The sequence below is a fragment of the Vipera ursinii genome (genome assembly GCF_947247035.1).
Source record: "Vipera ursinii genome assembly, contig: scaffold_128, whole genome shotgun sequence".
NCBI lineage: Eukaryota > Metazoa > Chordata > Lepidosauria > Squamata > Viperidae > Vipera > Vipera ursinii.
In genome coordinates, this window is record NW_028148101.1 from 51,707 (window position 1) to 71,009 (window position 19,303).

The window sequence follows — 19,303 nt, forward strand, 5'->3', positions numbered from 1 at the left end:
CGCCACTTTTCCCGGAGATCGACCTCTTTTCTTTCCAGTTGGGGGGGGGGCTTGCGAGGCGGTGCCTCTGAGCGTGTACAGAACGCCCTCCCCCCCCTTCTTTCCGGAGAACGAACCCTTTCCCCCCCTTGGGGCTTGCAAGTTGGTGCCCCTGAGCATGTAAAGAGCGGCACCCCCTTTTTTTGGGGGAGCAATCCCTTTCCTGTTAGGGCTTGCAAGTGTGTGTGTGTGCGTGGGGCGGGGAGAGCTTGCAAAGAGGAAAGCGGTGCCCCTGAGCATGTACAGAACGCCCTCCCCCATTTCCTTCGGGAGAAGGGCGGTATAGAAAGTCAATTCAAATAAATAAATAAATAAATTTCCGGAGAACGACCCCTTTTTTCCCCTTGCGGCTTGCAAAGCGGCCCCCCTGAGCATGTACAGAGTGCCCACCTCTCTTCCGCGGCCCGACCCCCTTCCCATTGCAAGCGGGGACGGCTTGCAAAGAGGGGAGCGGTGCCCCCGAGCATGTACAGAGCGCCCTCCCCCCCATCCCTTCCGAAGAACGATCCGTTTCCCCTTGGGGCTTGCATATTGGTGCCCCTGAGCATGTAAAGAGCGCCACCCCCCCTTTCTGGGGAGCGATCCCCTTCCTATTAGGGCTTGCAAAGTGTGTCTGTGTGCGTGTGGAGCTTGCAAAGAGGGAAGCGGTGCCCCTGAGCGTGTGCAGAGCGCCTCCCCCTTTCCGAAGAACCATCCCCCTTTTTCCCTTGGGGGCTTGCAAGGCTGGTGCCCCTGAGTGTGTGCAGAGCGCTCCTTCCTTCCACACCCCCCCCCCGCAGAGTGGCTTCAACCGGATTCTTGGGACGGGGCCCAGCGGCTATTTTTAAACCTTGTTTGTCTCTCGACTCAGATTCCTCCGGGGGGGGGGGAGAGCGCCCACCTTGCAGCCTCCTTTTGCCCTTGCTACCTCTTTGCAGGTCCTTCGCAGAATTGGGGAGGGGGTCCCCACCCCCCCCACCCTTTGGATTTAAAAAGTTAAAAGTTTTGACGACTGGAGGACGACGCAAACTTGCCTCTTTAATGTTCCGTTAATTGTGCTATGGTTGATTGCATCTGAGTTTCCCCCCCCCCAAGGTTTGGCCAGTTTAAGATGGGTGGACTTACTTCAGCTCCCAGAATTCTCCAGCCCACATTGCTGGCTAGAGAATTCTGGGAGCTGAAGTCTTCAAGAGACCAAGCTTGAAAGAGACTGCTTTCTTTACACAAGACGATCAACTGTCACTTATACAGACCTTGGCTTAGTTAGCACAGGGGTCTTCAGACTTGACCCTTTGATGACTTGTGGACTTCAACTCCCAGAATTCCTCAGCCAGGCAGGCCTTCCCCCCACCCCCTTTTATCCCCTAGAGAGCAGGGGTAGGCAACCTTGGCTCTTTTATGACTCGTGGACTTCAACTCCCAGAATTCCTCAGCCAGGCAGGCCTTCCCCCCACCCCCTTTTATCCCCTAGAGCAGGGGTAGGCAACCTCGGCTCTTTTGTGACTCTTGGACTTCAACTCCCAGAATTCCTCAGCCAGGCAGGCCTTCCCCCCACCCCCTTTTATCCCCTAGAGCAGGGGTAGGCAACCTCGGCTCTTTTATGACTTGTGGACTTCAACTCCCAGAATTCCTGAGCCAGCATAGCTGGCTCAGGAATTCTGGGAGTTGAAGTCCACGAGTCATAAAAGAGCCGAGGTTGCCGACCCCTGCCCTAGAGCAGAGAGATTGTAGAGAAAGGGATTTCAAGAGAGTCTGCAAGTCACAGTGGTATACATAAGCAAAAGGAAAGTATTAGTGCCAGGGAATTCTGGGAGTTGAAGTTCAGAAGTCATCAAAGGGCCAGGTTTGAAGACCAGTCTTAGTATCTTATGGGTAGTCCTCAACTTAACAATGGTTCATTTACCGACCAATTTTACATCACTGGAAAAGGGGCTCACAAACATTCTTCACACTTACGACCGTTGTCGTAGTAGTGATCTGAATTCAGAACCTTGGCAACTGACTCATATTTATGACTGTCGCAGCGTCCTGGGGGGTGTGTGTCACATGATTCCCCTTTTGCCACCTTCTGACCAGCCAAGTCAACCGGGGAAGCTGGATTCACTTAACGACCGAGATACTAACATAACGGTTGCGGGGATTCGCTTTCACAACTGTGGCCAGAAAGGTCGTAAAACAGGGCAAAACTCACTTAACGACCGTCTTGCTTAGCAATGGAAATTTTGGGCTCAATTGTGGTCATAAAAGGTTGTTAAAACCTTTTTAAAATAATGCATTCACAAGATGGGCCCATTCAGATGAACTCACAACTTTATCCCCACACATATTTTACCCATCTCTCTCTCTGTCTCTCTCTCACACACACACACACTGGCAACTTTTTAGAAAACACACAGCTACACTTTTCTGAAGCTTTTTTTTATTATTTGAAGGCTTTTTGTACACAAAAGAGCAAAAAAATAAATATGTCATTACAAAAGAGTGATCTGCTAACAACCACACAAACCCTGCCACACCCGTGCACAGACACCCCCCTCCCGAGAGATATAGGAGGGCTAAATTGTTGGGGTCCGAGGCCAAGGATGCTCAGTCCCAACATGAGGCTTCCTAGACCCATCAGGACTATTGACACCCTGAGCAGGGGATGATGGAGCTTGTAGTCCCCCACGTCTGGTGGGCCAGAGTGGTGGCCGGCCTAATAAAGGATGCCTGCTGTTTCTCAAACTGGGCCGCTTGAAGATGGGTGGACTTCCAACTCCCAGAATTCCCTTGCACTAATCCATTCCTTTTGGTTATGTATACTCATTGTGACTTGCATGCTCTCCTGTAATCCCTCTCTCTGCAATCTCTCCGCTCTAGGGGATAAAAGAGAGAGGGGGTGGGGTGGGGTGGAAAGCATGCCTGGCTAGGGAATTCTGGGAGTTGGAAGTCCACCCATCTTCCAGCAGACAAGGTTGAGAAATGCTGGGTTAGAGCAGGGGTCCCCAAACCTGGCCACTTTAAGCCGTAAAGGTTTGGAGACCCTTGCTCTAACCCAGGGGTCTTCAAACTTGGCCCTTTTATGGCTTGTGGACTTCAACTCCCAGAATTTCTCAGCCAGCATGTCTGGCTGAGGAATTCTGGGAATTGTAGTCCACAAGTTATAAAAGGGCCAAGTTTGAAGACCCCTGCTCTAACCCAATTATTTCTCAACCTTCTCTGCTGGAAGACGGGTGGACTTCAACTCCCAGAATGCCCCCAGCCAGTATATCGGTCTTCTGTTGAATTGTCCGGTCATCTAGCCCACATTTAACTGGCTTATTCATTTTGGCTTGTCCCGGGTTATTCCTCCCCCCCCCCCCCCGCTGTGCCGAAGTCAAGATATGTTTATCGCATTCCCACTGTCTACTAAGAAACTTATTTATCTATTAAGGTTACAAAAAAAAAAACAACGCAATAAAAAAAGGCATTCTAGCTACATCTGCTCTATTCACGGTGAACGCTGGGAAACCCTCGCTGGCTGGGGAATTCTGGGAGTTGAAGTCCCACCCAGCTCCAAGCTGGAGAGAAACACCGATCTAAAACATCATCCTGGTGAGCTCGGGGCAAAATAGCACCATTGTAGACAAAGAGTCCGTACCCTGTTTTGGGGGGGCGGGGAGAGAAAGGAACGAGGCAGAAAGATTTGGGTGGGTGGGGTGAGGAGGGCCAGGTACAAAATCAGCCCCACTTCCTGCCCTTTGCGTCGCCCCCAATTCTATCCTACCAAGCCGTTAAGACGAGACCGGGAGAGTTTGGTCCATTCTGTGGAGCGAGGGACCCCCAAAACCGCACGGCTTTGAAGAAGGAAGTGGGGTCCAAAGGTGGTCCAGGGGCCTCTGTGGGGTTCAGAACCCCAATATCCGCTTCCCCACCGGCATGGCGACAATTTGGGGACAAAGCCATCTGAAACTTCGCGGCTTTTTTTTTTGCAAGGGGGGATGGGTGGGAATTACGCTGGTACGCAAGCCAGCCTCCGTAAGACGGGGTGCGGCTTAACGCCCTCCCAATTGTCTACCTCCCCTTTCCTTAATTGTGACTTCTGGGGTTCTTCTCCCAGTTGATCACAGAGACAGATCGTTGAGGCTGGAGAGCGACTTGGGGTGGGGTGGGGACTGAAAGATGTAGCCCCCACCCCCCCAATGGGGAAATTTGCTTCCTTTCCAAGGACTCGTGGATCCCCCAAAATGGAGCCCTAGGTGGACGCCTGATGGGATTTTATTCCGTCTAAGGTCGAGTCCCAGAGTTCACACAGAAGGAACCCCCCACACCCCAGTCCTGGCCCTGGGTGCAAGTGCCTCCCCCACAATTCCCAGCGCCTCCCCCCAGGGGTAAAACTAAACGAGTCCGCAGGGTGGCGAGGCGAGAAACGGGGCAGGAGGTCCGTGGCAAGGCAACCTAGAAAAAAAAACAACCCAGGCATTTGGGGTGCAAAGCCCCCCTCCCGCCCCACCAAGATACAAAGAGGGGGTTCCAAAGGAAGTTAGGAAAGAAATAAAGCCCCCCCCACACACACACAGCTTGGGCGGACAGGCCGGGCTGTAGCGTTAAAAATATAACTGGGGTGAGGGCGCCCTATACAGGTTTAAAAGGAAAGAGGGGCGAGCTCCCCGCAAAACGTGAACGAAAAACAAACAGAATCTATTAAAAAAAACATTTTTCTTAATAAAAAAATAAAATAAAAAAAAATAAAAACACAAGAATAAAAAGACCCCTTCATTGGTACCGGCTCGGTGACCCTCTACAGAACACGGCTCTTCCAACTTAGCTGCTTTGAAGACTCGTGGACTTCAACTCCCAGAATGCTTCAGCCAGCCCTCTGGGCTGGCTGAGGCATTCTGGGAGTTGACGTCCACGAGTCTTCAAAGCGGCCAAGTTGGAAGACCCCTCCCTTGCTCTAGAAGAAGGCCTGGAAACTACCCTCAAGACGAGGCTGTGCCCGCCGCGGCGAGAAGCGGGCAGCGTCTGCCGGGCGAGGTTCAAGCCTGGGAGCGTACCGTCGCTTCGGCCGTTTGGACGTTTCCAACCCCGCCCTGCAGAGGAGCAGGAAGACCCCTTTGCAAAGCACAGGAAGGAAAGAAAAAAAAAAAAGGAAGGACTGACAGCCCCCTCCCCCCCCACTCCCGGGGTCCCAAATCTTGGGAAGAGATACCCGGATGACAGACGGATGTGCATTTCTCGCACCGAGGTGAATTTGGTTTTTTTTTGTGTGTGTAAGGCTGCTCGGAGGAGTCGCTGAGCCTCCCTAGCTCAGCATAGCAAGGCACCAACGTCAGAGGAAGACCTGAGGCACGGGTGAGCGACCCGCCCCCCCGCGTGGAAGTCTGGGCAGAAAAAGAGAGCCGTGCCCCAGAGTGAGGGGTCGGCTGGGACCGGGGAGAGGTTAGGCCCATCCTTCGGGGCGAGGGACACCCCAAAACAAGAGGCTGGACCGCTCGGGATGGCTGGTTTCCACGGTGGTGGTAGTGGGGAAATGGGGGGAGCGGAGCCCGTGGGGGGCCCCCCCATCACATCACGTCCACGAAGAACTCGCTGGGGTTCCCCATGGCCATGTGGAAGGACTGCCGGCTGGCGGTCAGCTCGGGGGGCACCGAGGCCAGGTCCCGCACCGGAGGGGCTCCCGGAGGCTGTACAGCAGCCGCGGAGGCGGGTGGAGGAGGCGGCGGCACCATCATCACCACCATCGGCTTGTAGCCCAAGGGCACCCCCCCGGGAGCCGCGTAGGCGCCGTGCAGGGAGGGGTGGGAGCGCAGGCTGATGCCCCCCAGGCTGTGCTGGCTGCGCTGCGAGGAGGCCTCCCCGCCCAGCATCGCCGCCGGCGCCGGCGGAACCCCACGCTGGCTGCCGCTGCGGATGGAGTATTCCGACTCGCTCCCGCTGCCGGATTTCGAATCCGCCCCCGGCTTCTCCTCCTTGGGTCTCCCGGCCCCCCGGCCGCCACCGCCGCCACCCCCGTCGCTGCGGTTCGAGCCGCTGCTGCGGCTGCCTGCAAGACAGGAAAGCACAAAAGGAAAGGGGGGGGGAGAAGGGAGGGGAAAGGACAGCCAACTTTATCGATTGATTTGTTCATTCAGTTTCTACAGGGAGTCCTCGATGTACGACCACGACCGAGCCCAAAATTCGGTTGCTAAGCGAGGCATTGGTTAAGCGACCTTTTCCCCCGCGTTACAACTTTTTTTTTTTTTTGCCAGGGTTGTTAAGCGAATCGCTGCAGTTGTAAAGTCAGGAATACGGTTGTTCAGTGAGTCTGGCTCCCCCCTTTGATTTTGCTCGTCAGACGACACACACACACCCAGGATGCTACGACCGCCGTAAATACGAGCCAGTGGCTTAGCGTCCTAATTTTGAAAATCTCCCCCAGAGAACAGCGAGGGGGGCTTTAATGACCACAGATCCACTTAACAACCTTGGTGGTTTGCTTAGCGACTGCTGAGGGAAAAAGAGTCCAAAAATTGGGACGGTCACGTGCTGTCTTGCTTTGCAACTGTCCGGTCGTAGGTAGAGGACTACCCGTGCCTCCCCCCCCTGAGGCTTACCAAGAGGAAAAAGGCAAATGTAAAATAACTCAAATTCTTATTTAGCAGCAATAACAAAAGCCACTAGCTTAAATATGAGACGGTAAATAGAAAAAAGAGAGGAAGTATTAAATGTTGAAATAATAGAAATTTTGGTGGCTAAATTTCAGGCATTTGGAAATTACCAGAAAATAAGAATATTATGTTGTATTGTTAATCGGTTGATGTAAGATGGCGAGAATTCAAACAGATAAGACCGTGTATCCTGAACATTAGATCTTGCGATGAATTGTGATCAAGGGAATTGGGGTTATTTAAAACTTGGGAATTATAAACATTAAACGTTAAATGTAAACATTAGCGGGAAACTTAAACATTGGGAAAAACTAACCAGGACGTTGATTTGTCGAAAAAGATTGGTTGTTAAAACAACCAGGGCTATGTATAAACTGAAAATGACCGGTAACCGTAAGAAAGTTATTTTTATTTCATCGACGGAATAAGAATTGTATTAATTTAAATGTGAGACAGTAAATACCGAGAGAGGAAATATTGAATGTTAATAGTTTGAGATCTGTACTAAAGACATTTCTGCCTTGTTGAATTACGGACCAAGTCCGCCGCCACGTTCGCTTGTCAAATATTTAAATATCAGACTGGAAAAATCAGTAAAAAAATTTATTTTAAAAAATAAAATAAAAACAGCCCAATTTTTAAAAAAGTACGCAAGAATTGGCACTGAGGTAGTGAGACTTTCCCAGCAGCCCCCCCAGCCCCTCCCCAATCTGCCAAGGACCCAGGCCTGAGCTGAGCCCCCCCTCCCAACCCCCCTTGTCTACCTGACCCCCGAGCCCATTATCCCCAGCTGACTGACTTCCCTCCCCCCCCCCGACTGCCCCACCTACCTTCACTCTGCTGGCTGCCTGCACTTCCCACCCCATAGCTGTACGAGGACAGCTCGTGATAGGGCGGAGGCTGGGAGCTGTATGGGTGGGGGGCCGGGTACTGGTATGGGAAGGTCGGCATCAGCGGCCAAGGAGTGGCCCCCGGCAGAGGCGCCAGTGTGTCCTGGTCGGAGGCCCCGCTGGATCCGTCGTTGTCATTGAGCGAGAGGTTGGCCATATCTGAAGAACAAAGGAGACAATGGGGGAGCACACACACACCTCACGCCGGCTGTCAATCGGAAGGGTTTTCTCCTCATTCAAGTCCCGACCCCCCCCTCCGCGGTTTCAGCTAAGTCCTCGCTGAGCGACCACCAAGCAGTGAGTAAGCGGTCGCTAAGCAAAACCGTAACTACGGTGCTGACGGCCTAACTTCGACTTTCCTTTTGCTTTTACAGAGGCCGTAAAAGCAAGGATTGGTCCCGACGTCACCTCTTTCTCCCCACGACGGCGGCGGATGGCCGCTAAACGAGGCAGTTGCCCAACGAGGGTTATCTGAACGCTGTTCGAGCAAAGGCCCACAAAAGGAATGGCAGGCAAAACCAAGAGGGCAGGAAAATTCAAGAGGGGTTGAGAAGACGCGGGAACGATCAAGGTCCAATTATGCAGGACAAACCCGGCTTCTGAAGCATTAAAATTTAGTCGTTAAAACACAAGGTGGTCCTCGACTTACAAACGTTCGTTTAGTGACTGTCCAACGTTACAGCGGCACTAAAAAGACACGTTAACTTAGGACCACTTTTCACACGACCGCTGCAGCACCCCCAGGTTCACATGAACGAAATTCGGTTGCTTGGCAATTGATTCACATTTATGACGGTCGCCCAGAGATCCCCTTTTGCGACCTTCTGACAAGCAAACTCAGTGGCGATTCCCTCAACAACCGTGCTCTCCTGACTTAACCCTCACGATTCACCTAACAACTGTGGCAGGAAAAGTCACAAAAGGGAGCAACGTTCACTTAACAAATGTCTCGCTTAGCAATAAAAATGTTGGGGGGGGGTCCATTGCGGCCGTAGGTCGAGGACTACCTGTATTAGAAAAAACTAAATCCAGCCTTTTTTTTTAATGCAAAGCTTCCTTTTTTTTTTAGAAATCCGCCTCCTCTCAGACAGGCAGAGAACTCAAAATAAACCAAGACCACCTTAAGTTGGGCTCTGGTCTTAGGCAAAGCCAGGTGCCTCGGTGGTCGCCATTTCGCAACCACGCTAATTACCCAAAAAAGGTCAAACATCACCGATTCAAACAATCCCGGCGTTCGTTTATCTCTTCGTCTGTTCCTTTATTCCTTTATCTCTCTTTCTGTTTGCTGGCCGATCACAAACAGAAGGTTTTTACAAAGCTCCTGGATTTGAGAAAGGGCTCACCCGAGAGCAGAAAACCGAGCAACAGGCCAGCCCTCCCAGAAACGTTTAATATTGGAAAACTGGAAATATTTATCATTAATTAAGAGACGGTGGATTCACAACCAGAAAATCAATGAGCAGGGACTGATTTGTATGGATGTCGAGGGGTCCCACTGAACTAAAATCTCCTCCTGTGGTACGCAAAAAATAACACTGTAAAAGCAGGGGTGTCTAACCTTGGCAATTCAACAATCTAATTGAGTTATTTAAAATAATTTAAAAAAAAAAACATTTTGCCATTCACGTTTCATTTTGTCTCTCCTTTCTCATCCTTTCTTCCGTGATTCTATCCCACCATTTCTTCGATATTAGCGTCACTCTTGTCCCGCAGAGACTTGGCTGCGGCGAGTTGTTGTAGACCGGCCGCTGTGGGACTCGGAAGCCCTGCCCGTTACGGATCAGCTCCCAACAGCCCGCCGCTACTTACAGTTCTCACAGCTGCTGAGGTCGCCAAAGATATAGTAGCACTGCTCGGAGAAGGTGATCTTGTTCACTGTGTGGCGGATGAACCCGGCCTTCAGGAGGTTGCTAGCGTACTTGCGGGCTTCGCGGCGGTCCTGGAAGCCTTCCACGTGATGATATAGCCAGTCCACCACGTCCGAACCTGGCGGGATAATGGTTTGTTTAGTGAATATTTGAAGCTACAACATCACTGGAAAAGTGGCCCATAACGAGTTTTCACACTTATGACCGTTATGCTTGGAAACCCGGAAACTCTGACCACTGGACTGAGTGACAACGTCAACTGGACCACACAAGACTCGTTAGGTTAACGGTGTATGTGTCATTCCTTGTTATCTCCGTGGCCTTGAGTAAAGAGCCTTGGTGGAGCAGTGGGCTAATGCCTCCTTAAGTAACACCAGCTGCCTGCAATTATTGCAGGTTCGCATCCCACCAGGCTCAAGGTTGACTCAGCCTTCCATCCTTCCGAGGTAGGTAAAATGAGGACCCAGATTATTGGGGGCAATTAAGCTGCCTTTGTAATAATGCCGCTTGGGGGGGAGGGGCGAAAGCCCTAATAAGCAGGCATATACATAGAATGAAGGCTATTGCTAAGCACATTGATTTGTGCTTCTTAGATTGTAAGCCGCCCTGAGTCTTCGGAGAAGGGCGGGATATAAATGGGATTAAAATAAAAATAAAATAAAAAAAATAAATTCCTCTCCTAAAGCTGACTGCGTTGCCTCGGTGCTGTGCCCTGGGTCATCACTCTGCTGCTGGCTGCTCCGTTGGGAGATCGGCTCCCCACCCGCCAGCCCGCATCCCGCTTCCTCCCGATACCTAGAAAAGCATCCGGGATGGTAATCTTCAACCACATGCGGTCGCGGACCTCCAGGCCAGACTCCGGGGAGGCCATGGCCTTAGTGACCGAAGCCATGTCCGTGTGGATCGAGAGGTTGAAGTCATCAAAGCCTAACAAGGAAGATTTGGGGGAAGGTACGGAATCGGTAACCGTTCCCCCCCCAGGAATCATTCTTTCGCACGCCCGTTTTCCAACGGAAGTCCTCCTCCCTCCCTCCAGGGCGTACAATCCCACTCCTCCCCTTCCAGAGGCGGCCAGGGGGAGGGGGGGCACGCGCCAGACTCACGTTCGGTCTCTGTGACGGAGGTCCCTGAGGTGATGGTGCTCATCGAACTGCTGCCCGGGTAGGGGACAAAGGCCCCCGTCAGAGCGGCCGAGTGGGACACCCAAGCTGCCGGGTCAATGGGCTGGATGGGCTCGTCTGGTGAGGACCAGGAGGGGACGCTGTGAGCACGCCGCAAGGCCCCCGTTGCCCGGTCCCACCACCCACCCTCCCTGGCCTGGCTCTGCGGATTCCCACCCATTTCTTAGCTATGGGGAGCAAAGCCTGATAGATCGACTGCCGGGGAACCCCCCCCCTCCACCCATACCCCGTTTTGCGCCCAGGGCCAACACAGAGGACTTACTTCTGGGCAGAGTGAAATACCCTTGTGGGGAGGGGTCCCAGCACTTGGCCACCGTCAGCACGATTGGGCTGGAAAGGAAAGGAAAGGGGGGGGAGATCGTTTTCAGAACCGCGGGAAGCCCCCCTCCCCCGCGTGCAAGGGAGGGCCGGAGCGGTTGGCCAGAACTCACCCCGGCTTGTGCACGATCTCCCTCAGGACCCTCACGGCGTCGTCGTTGCTCATGTTCTCGAAGTTGATGTCGTTCACCTGGGATAAAAAAGAGAGAGAAGGGGGGGTGGCTTTTAGCCAGCTGGAGCCTTGCTCGCCTTCCTCCGACAGGTGGGAGACGCTCTCAGATTCAGCCCTGCAGGAGCTGAGAGGCTCCAAGAAAGGAGGGGGAAGACATTTGTTTGGTCCTCGCTGGTCCCTGAACTTGGTGGCTTCACTAGGGAACAGGGAGGAGGAGGAGGAGGAGGAGAGAAGGAAGGGAGAAAGAAAAAGAAGAAAGGAAGGAGAAGAGGAAGAGAAAGAAAAGAAGAAAAAGAAAAAGAAGAAAAAAGGAAGAAGAGGAAGAGGAAGAAGAGAAGAAAAAAGGAGGAGAAAAGGAGGAAAGAAGAAAGAAAAAGAAGGAAAAAGAAGAAAGGAAGAAGAGAAAGAGGAAGAAAAAGAAGAAAAAAGGAAGAAGAGGAGGAAGAGAAGAAGAAAAAAGGAGAAAAGGAGGAAAGAAAAAGAAAAAGGAAAAAGAAGAGGAAGAGGAAGAGAAAGAAAAAGAAAAGAAAAAAGAAAAAGAAGAAAAAAGGAGGAGAAAAGGAGAAGAAGAAGAAGAAGAAAGAAGAAGAGGTGGTGGTGATGGTGGAGGAGGACAGTGGGGTCCTTGGTGCCCTAAGAGCTGGGCGGTTTCCTTGCAGGCGTTTCATTACCCAGCTAGGGAACGCCATCAGGGGTAGAAGGCAGCGGTGTCTGCGAGGAGGAGGAGGAGGAGGAGGAGGAAGAGGAGCAGCAGCACAACAAAGGCTTTGGGGCGCTTGTCGCTCTCTGAGCTGGCTCTTTTTCTTCCAGGCGTTTCCTTACCAAAGCGAGTAACGTCATCGGCGCATTACAGTGGCCCGGGTGGCAAAACGCCCGCCAACCACCCCACCCAACTCAGGGAGCACCGAGGATCCCGGGACAGTTCAACCCTCGGCGAGCCAGACATTCTATCGGTTTTGCCTCGCGCCGCGCGAAGGAGGAGCGCGCACGTCTCTCTCACCTGAAGCAACATGTCTCCGGGTTCAATCCGGCCGTCGGCTGCCACGGCCCCCCCTTTCATGATGGAGCCGATGTAGATCCCCCCGTCTCCTCGCTCGTTGCTCTGGCCCACGATGGAGATGCCCAGGAAGTTGTATTTTTCTAGCAAAAGGAGAATCGGAAACAAAATAAGGACAGACAAGAGGGCGGCCGGAGGGATCCCAGGCCGTCTCTGAGTTTGGTCCTGGTGGGCGTTTCATTACCCGAAAGAGGTAATATCACACACACGTACACACACCCGTGAGGATGAGGATGGTGCCTAGTTTGGGTAAGGAAAGGTCTGCATGGAGACAACAAAGCTCAGAGACCACCGAGGACCCCGCATTTCAACCCGGAGCTGCAAATATTCGCCTTTATTGACAACGGCGCTTTAAATTTCTTCAGTGTTGTAAGCTGCCTTGAACAGGGGTCCCCAAACTACGGGCTGCGGCCCGGGAGCGAGCTCTTGGCCAGTGGGCCAAGGAAATGACTGGCTGGTGCCCGCGCAAACGGGGAATGCACACCCAGGCGTGCACGCACAAACGGGGACGCTAGCACAGGGCGAGCATCTGGAGCCCGTTTGTGCAAAGTGGGACTCCAGCAAAAGGCGAGCATCCGTGGCCTGTTTGTACATGCATGCAAACAGGGAAGCTAGCACAGGGCGAGCATCCGTGGCCCATTTGTGCGAACTGGGAGTCCAGCACGGGGCGAGCATCCATGACCTGTTTGTACATGCATGCAAACGGGGAAGCTAGCATGGGGCGAGTGTCCGTGGCCCATTTGCGTGTGGATGCTAGCACGGGGTGTCCGTGGCCCATTTGCGCATAGACGCAAGCGTGGACGCTAGCACAGGGCGAGTGTCCGTGGCCCGTTTCTGCAAACTGGGACGCTAGGACGGGGCAAGCGTCCGTGGCGTTTGTCCGTGCACGCGAATGGGGATGCTAGCATGGGGTGAGCGTCAGTGGCCCATTTGCGCGTGAACAGGCTGCTACCCGCTGCGGGAGATGCGTGGCCATCCACGCATGCCGCATGTGAAAATGGGGCTGCTAGTGCCGCCTTCCTGTTGACTTTGCTTGTCAGAAGGTTGCAAAACGGGGATCGCGTGACATACCCGTACACACCCCTGGTGACACTGCAACGGACATAAACCCGAGTCAGTTGTGAAGCATCTGAATATAAATCATGTGTACCACGGGGAGGCTGCAAATGGTCTCAGGTGTGAAAAATGGTCGTGAAGTCACTTTTTTCAGTGTTCTTGTGACTTCGGTCGGTTGGTCGCTAAATGAGTTGTAAGTCGAGTACCGTTCTGTGTAAGCGAGGCAGTTATACAGAATTGCTTGATAAATGATAAAGGCTAGGCTCAAAAGTTCAGCTACATGGGGCCTCAGGCCATATTTGAAGCAGGCTCAGGCTGGCCAGCCCCGTAGCTCCGAGGACGGCCATTAAGAGAGACAGACCGCCTTCCGAAGGATCTCTCCCATTTCCCCCCCCCAAAAAAAAATTAGGGGTCAGAGCGGAAAAAGAGCAGTTAATCCTCTTCCCAAAAGGGGAAGATTTTTTTTCTTTTTAAATTATCCCGATGGGTTTTCAGAGGAAGCAACAAGAGGCAAACGAGACGCCTTAAATCTCGCCAATAAAAACGGGTCACCTCCCTGCTCCCCACTCCGCAAAGTGCAGTGAGAGGCAGAGATTGAGGCCACGGAGAGACCCCACCAAACTTAAAGAGGACGGTCCTTTCGTTCTTAAGGGGGGTGGGTGGGAAGTTTGCAGCGTCACGCGTGGACCTGGCTTTCATCTGCCGCCTTTTTGGCCCGTGCGGGGTCTTTACCCATGTTCAGGGTGACGGTGATGATGTTGAGGGACATGGTGGAGTCGGTGACGCTGCTGAAGGACGACGTCTGGAAGAGAGGAGAGAGAGGGGGGGAGATGCAGGACGAGACCACCTACGTTTCCACCACCACCCCAGCTTCCATCCTGCCCGGCGCAGACTCTCCTAATTTAGACCCAGCCAATGGCTCACCCTTGCCCCGCCCTCCCCGAGTTTACCCGTTCGAGACGTGGCGGGCGCTGCTTCCTCCTGCGACGGTGGCGCTTCAGAAGTCGGGAGGCACTGCTCTGCTCCGTAGAACTGCTGAATCTGACGAGGAAACAGGCGACCAGGTTATAGGAGCGGAGGCATCCTGCGAGCCGAGAGGCACGACGGGAAGCACCTTTGGAAAAGGGACGCCACCCGGCCAGGATTGCCAATACCCAGAGGTGCCCCTCCCACTTACAGCCCGATGGAGCCCCAATTTTCTGTTGCTAAGCGAGACATTTGCGAAGCAAATTTTGCCCCGTGTGACGACTTTTTTTTGCCACTGTTAAGTATATAGAATATCAAACAGAGCTGGAAGGGATCTTGGAGGTCTTCTAGTCCAGCCCCCTACTCAAGCAGGAGAACTTACACCATTTGAGACAGGTGGCTTTCTGGTCTCTTCTTAAAAAGCTCCAGTGAAGGAGTGCCCACGATTTCTGGTGGCAAGCACCTCCGCTGATTGATTGTCCTCACTGTCAGGAAGTTTCTCCTTAATTCCAGGTTGCTTCTCTCTTTGGTCAGTTTCCAACCGTTGTTTCTCATCCTGCCCTCTGGTGCTTTGGAGAACGTGACCCCTCCTCTTTTTTGGGGCAGCCCCTCCAATACTGGAACGCTGCTATCACGTCTCCCCTATTTCTTCTTTTCTCTATAGCCAGACCCAAGTCCCGCAGCCGTTCTTGGTATGTTTTAGTCTCCAGGCCTTGGATCCTCTGAGTTGCTCTTCTCTGCACTTTTTCCAAACTCTCAATGTCTTTTTTTTTGTGTGATATGGTAACCAAAACTGGCTGCAGGATTCCAGGTGTGGCCTCACTAGCCTTTTACAAAGCAGTACTAGTACTTTGTGCGATCTTGATTAGCAACGTGGTAAGTGAATCTGGCTTCCCACTTGGACTTTGCTTGTCAGAAGGTCGCCAAAGGGGATCAGGAGACCCCTCGAGCAGGGGGTTGGACTAGAAGACCTCCAAGGTCCCTCTCAGGTTTGACGCGTTCTCTGTTCTGACCACCCCCACCGTGAAGCCTCTCTATAGCAGCCCCCAATCCCATGGGACTCGAGGAAGGCCCATGACCTCACATGGGGGGGGGGGGAGAAAGATGTTCCAAAGGGGGGGCAGCAATGGCAGAGAAGGCCCTTTCCCTTCCTGACCCCCCCTGCCCCCCCAGGCCAGAACACCCTGCTCGATGGGCCCTCTGGTGCCAGCACGGGTGGGCCGGGCCAATCCCAGCGGGATGAGTTGTCGGAAAGCGCAATGGGGAGCCGAGGCAGATTAAACCCCAATTCCGGGTACCTCCAGCCCGGAGCGAGGAGGGATGGCAGCCCTTCCTCAGGTCAGGAATCGGGGAGGGCTGCCTGCCCAGCTTTGCTGCCGGCCTTGCCCTCGCTCACCGGCTCATGGCGTCGTCGTCCTCCGAGTCGCACAGGCTGGTGGTCTCCAGCTCGCTGGTGAGCAGGGTGGAGGAGCTGTCGTAGCCCGCCAGGTGGCGCTCCATCCGGGATTGCCCGTTGATCCGGTGCCCACCTGAGTCAGAACAGGGGGCGGCGGCGTTATAGAGCGATCCGCCCGCCAGGATTCGGCCTCCCGCCATCCCTCCTGGAAACCAGGAAAGGCTTTCCCAAGGGTTACCTCCATGCTCCGTGCTCTCCCTGCGACGGGGCCGGTCCCTCCTCAGCGACACGACGGACTCGGTCTCCGTTTCATGGTCCGAGTTCTCACAGCTGCCCGAGAGATTTGGGCTGCGAAGAGAGTCAGTTGGGTAGAGTGGGGAAGGTGCAACAACTGGGAGACGGTGAGTTCTAGTCCCACCTTAGGTATGAAAGCAAGCTGGTGATTTTGGGCCCATCACCAGGAGACGGTGAGTTCTAGTCCCACCTTAGGTATGAAAGCAAGCTGGTGATTTTGGGCCCATCAACAGGAGACGGTGAGTTCTAGTATCGTTTTAGGCACGAAAGCCGGCTGGGTGACTTTGGGCCCATCACCAGGAGACAGTGAGTTCTAGTTCTGCCTTAGGCACGAAAGCCGGCTGAGTGATTTTGGGCCCATCAACAGGAGTCGGTGAGTTCTAGTCCCACCTCAGCCATGAAACCCGGCTGGGTGACTTTGGGCCCATCACCAGGAGACGGTGAGTTCTAGTTCTGCCTTAGGCACGAAAGCCGGCTAGGTGACTTTGGGCCCATCACCAGGAGACGGTGAGTTCTAGTCCCGCCTCAGGCACGAAAGCCAGCTGGGTGACTTTGGGCCCATCACCAGGAGACAGTGAGTTCTAGTCCCGCCTTAGGCAGGAAAGCAATCACTCACAGAGGGTTGTTTTAGGGGAGAAAACATAAGAGAGAGCGTTATATATGATTGGCAGCTTGAGTTACTTACGAAGCCAAACAGGATAAAAATATAATCAATAAAAACCAAAGCTGCTTCTGAAAAAAAAAGCCCCGGCTTTCCTTCCATTAACCTAAGAGACCCCCAACTCCCCCCCAAAAAAACATCTCTGAACTTTATCCCGGTCCCAGGCTGGTTAGTCACCCTTTGGATTCCCACCATGTAGAATTCCTGCCCCCCCCTTCCCCCCCCAGGACCGTTCCTACTCACTGGAAAGAAGGAGGGCGGGAATCCCCGATGCCGCTGGTCCTCTCTACGGGCAACGGAGGCAGAGGAGGCGGCGGCGGCGGGGGAGAAGGCTCCGGCCGGACTTCCACGGGAGCGGGCGGCTCGGGTGGGGGGACCTCCGAAGACACCAGCTGGGTGGGGACAAAGGAAGGAGGGGGTGGGCTTAAAGCTTCCATCTTGCCCTTTCCTAAAACCAGGTGTGTGTGTGTGTGTGTGTGCGTGCGCGTGTGCCTTCCCATGCCTCCAAGCAGAGTGGGGGCCCTGCTGGATGGGGCTTGGGGGGGGGAGTCTCTGACCCTTCCCCATTAGATTCAGCTCCTCTCCTTTTGTCTACATCGAAGAAATATTACAGTTCTTCATATTTTCAGCACGTACCCAAAGCTGAATATAAACATATATATTTTTTTTTAGCATTTACGCACGTAACGGTAAAGAACATTACTGGAAGGAGAGAGAGAGCGGGAAATAGATTTATATATAAAGGTAAAAGTTCCCCCGCACACGCGTGCTAGTCGTTTCCGACTCTAGGGGCCGGTGCTCATCTCCGATTCAAAGCCGAAGAGCCGGCGCTTGTCCGAGGACGTCTCCGTGGTCATGTGGCCGGCATGACTAGACGCCAAAGGCGCACGGAACGCTGTTACCTTCCCACCGGAGTGGTCCCTGTTTTTCTACTTGCATTTTTACGTGCTTTTGAACTGCTAGGTTGGCAGAAGCTGGGATGAGTAACAGGCGCCCACTCTGCTATGCGGCACTCGGGATTCGACCCGCCAAACTGCCGACCTTCTGATCGACAGGCTCAGCGTCCTAACCCACTGAGCCACCACATCCCTATATATACATATGTATGTGTGTGTGTGTATATATGTGTGTATACACACAAACACACACATATATAATATATAAATATAGCACCAGCTCTTCTTGGCTTGGAAGAGACAAGACCGCTGGTCCCCACCCCCCACCCTGCTGGAAGCCTTTCCGGAGGCTCTGCTTCAGAGTCCCCGAGCCCATCATCCCCGGCAGGAGGGCAGGGGCTGCGTACCCAGGAGACGACTCTTCCGTTGAAGCAAGGCAGCAGGGCACCATCCTCCGTGATCTCCTCCTTCACCACCCTGCAAAGGGAGGTGGGCTCAGCGGGGGGAGGCCGGGTGGGGAGCCCCTTCCTCGGCCCCAGGAGCAATGGGGTGTGTGTGTGTGCAGTCCCTCCCTCCCTCCCTCTCCAGAGAAGCAAAGGATGCTGGGAGCCATGGGGTTCTTGTCCCAATTTTGTTCTGGGGGGAGGGTCCCCGGGCCACCACATCTTCTCAGGAGCGCCCCCCCACCTGCAAAGAGGCAGAAAACAGGGTCTCCTCCTCCCCCTCCTCCCAAGACCCTCGAGGTCCAGAAGAGGGGCCAAGGCTTGCTCTCCTGGCGGGGAGGGGTCCACGGGCGCCCACCACCTCTCCAGGGAAATGGGGGCTCTTGGATTTCATGGGCCCCCCAGCGTTCTCCTTGGGGAGGGGGAAGGATGCAGGCGCCGCCCGTCTTCTCAGGGGACCCCCACGAAGCCCCCCCCTCGCAAGAGAGGCAGAAAGCAGGGCCTCCTCCTCCCACCAGGAGGGCCCCTCGAGGTCCAGAAGACGGGCCCGGGGGGGCTCTCGACCCCCAATGCTCGGGAGGGGGGAGGGAAGGGTGCCCGGCCCCCAGGGCTGCTCCGGGCCGCCTAAAGCCCCCCACCCCAGGGCTTCCTCCCGCCACGGGGCCCCTCGAGGCCCAGAAGACGGGCCCAGAGGAGGGGGGTCTCTTGCCCCCCCGAGGTGCAGGACCGGGGAGAGCGGGCCCCACCCGAAGTCCTGGTCCATGCTCTTGAAGAAGTACTTGGCGCCGGGCCGGGCCAGCGCCGCCTTGACGTGGCCCAGGGTGAGGCGCTCGGCCGGCACCGGGATCTTCACCAGGTAGGGCGTCTCCTCCTCGTCCAGGTGGTAGATCACCTTCGTCTCGCCCGCCGCGGGGGGGCCGCCCGCCGTCGCCATGGCGACCCGGGAGGGGGGCGGGACGGCGGAGGAAGAACGGCGGCGACGGCGGCAGCAGCAGCCCGCCTCGCTGCCTGCCTCCCGTGCGTCAGCGCGTCATCACGCACGGCCCCGCCCCCGGACGTGCTCCCGTCGCCTCGCGCGCGACTCCGCCCCCCGCCCGCCCCTCGGAGCGCATGCGTCTTACGCACGACTCCGCCCCCGAGAACTCTATCGCCCTTTCTAGTTCCCCCTCTAGCGCGCAGGCGTGACGTCGACTCCGCCCCTTGAAGAGCCGTGTTTCGCCCTCGCTCCCTCCAGCGCGCAGGCCTTCTACGTAGCAGAGCTCCCTCTCGGCGCGCACGCGTCAGCTACGCCCCTCCGCCTTGGAGAGGGGTCCCTTCGCCGTCCCTCCTACCCTCCCTCCGTTGCGCATGCGCCTAGAGGTCGCACTCCGCCCCGGGGAGTCGTGAACAGCCTGACTCTCGATGCGCATGCGTCAACTAAACACTCCGCCCGGGAGAGGCATCCTTTTGACTCCCTCTGGCGCGCATGCGCGTCAGACG

General features: G+C 54.7%; 1 protein-coding gene and 1 long non-coding RNA gene across 2 annotated transcripts; one reads left to right on the plus strand and one right to left on the minus strand.

Annotated features, from left to right (window-relative positions):
• The first annotated feature begins 2,426 nt into the window (after positions 1 to 2,426).
• LOC310650750 lies at positions 2,427 to 3,449 on the plus strand. Its single transcript, XR_014494422.1, has 2 exons — positions 2,427 to 3,024; positions 3,168 to 3,449. It is a non-coding gene; the product is annotated as an uncharacterized lncRNA (long non-coding RNA).
• Positions 3,450 to 3,689: 240 nt separating this feature from the next.
• On the minus strand, positions 3,690 to 18,801 carry DVL2 (dishevelled segment polarity protein 2). The gene is made up of 15 exons (XM_083380335.1): positions 18,571 to 18,801; positions 17,789 to 17,858; positions 16,729 to 16,877; positions 15,769 to 15,878; positions 15,531 to 15,663; positions 14,119 to 14,209; positions 13,901 to 13,970; positions 12,056 to 12,195; positions 10,997 to 11,073; positions 10,828 to 10,895; positions 10,488 to 10,622; positions 10,180 to 10,311; positions 9,326 to 9,502; positions 7,457 to 7,675; positions 3,690 to 6,022 (listed from the first exon to the last, which is right to left on the minus strand). The coding sequence occupies exons 1-15, from the start codon at positions 18,756 to 18,758 to the stop codon at positions 5,544 to 5,546; spliced, it is 2,238 nt and encodes a 745-aa protein (XP_083236461.1). The 5' UTR covers positions 18,759 to 18,801; the 3' UTR covers positions 3,690 to 5,543.
• Positions 18,802 to 19,303: the final 502 nt, after the last annotated feature.

Bases quoted from the DNA above. Each gene is read 5' to 3' on its own strand.
- DVL2 (XM_083380335.1), bottom strand. From the start codon at position 18,758: ATGGCGACGGCGGGCGGCCCCCCCGCGGCGGGCGAGACGAAGGTGATC. The intron at 10,896-10,996 runs GTGAGTTCTGGC...TTTCCTTTCCAG, and splicing joins GAGATCGTGCACAAGCCGGG to CCCAATCGTGCTGACGGTGG. The intron at 9,503-10,179 runs GTATCGGGAGGA...TTATCCCGCCAG, and splicing joins CATCCCGGATGCTTTTCTAG to GTTCGGACGTGGTGGACTGG.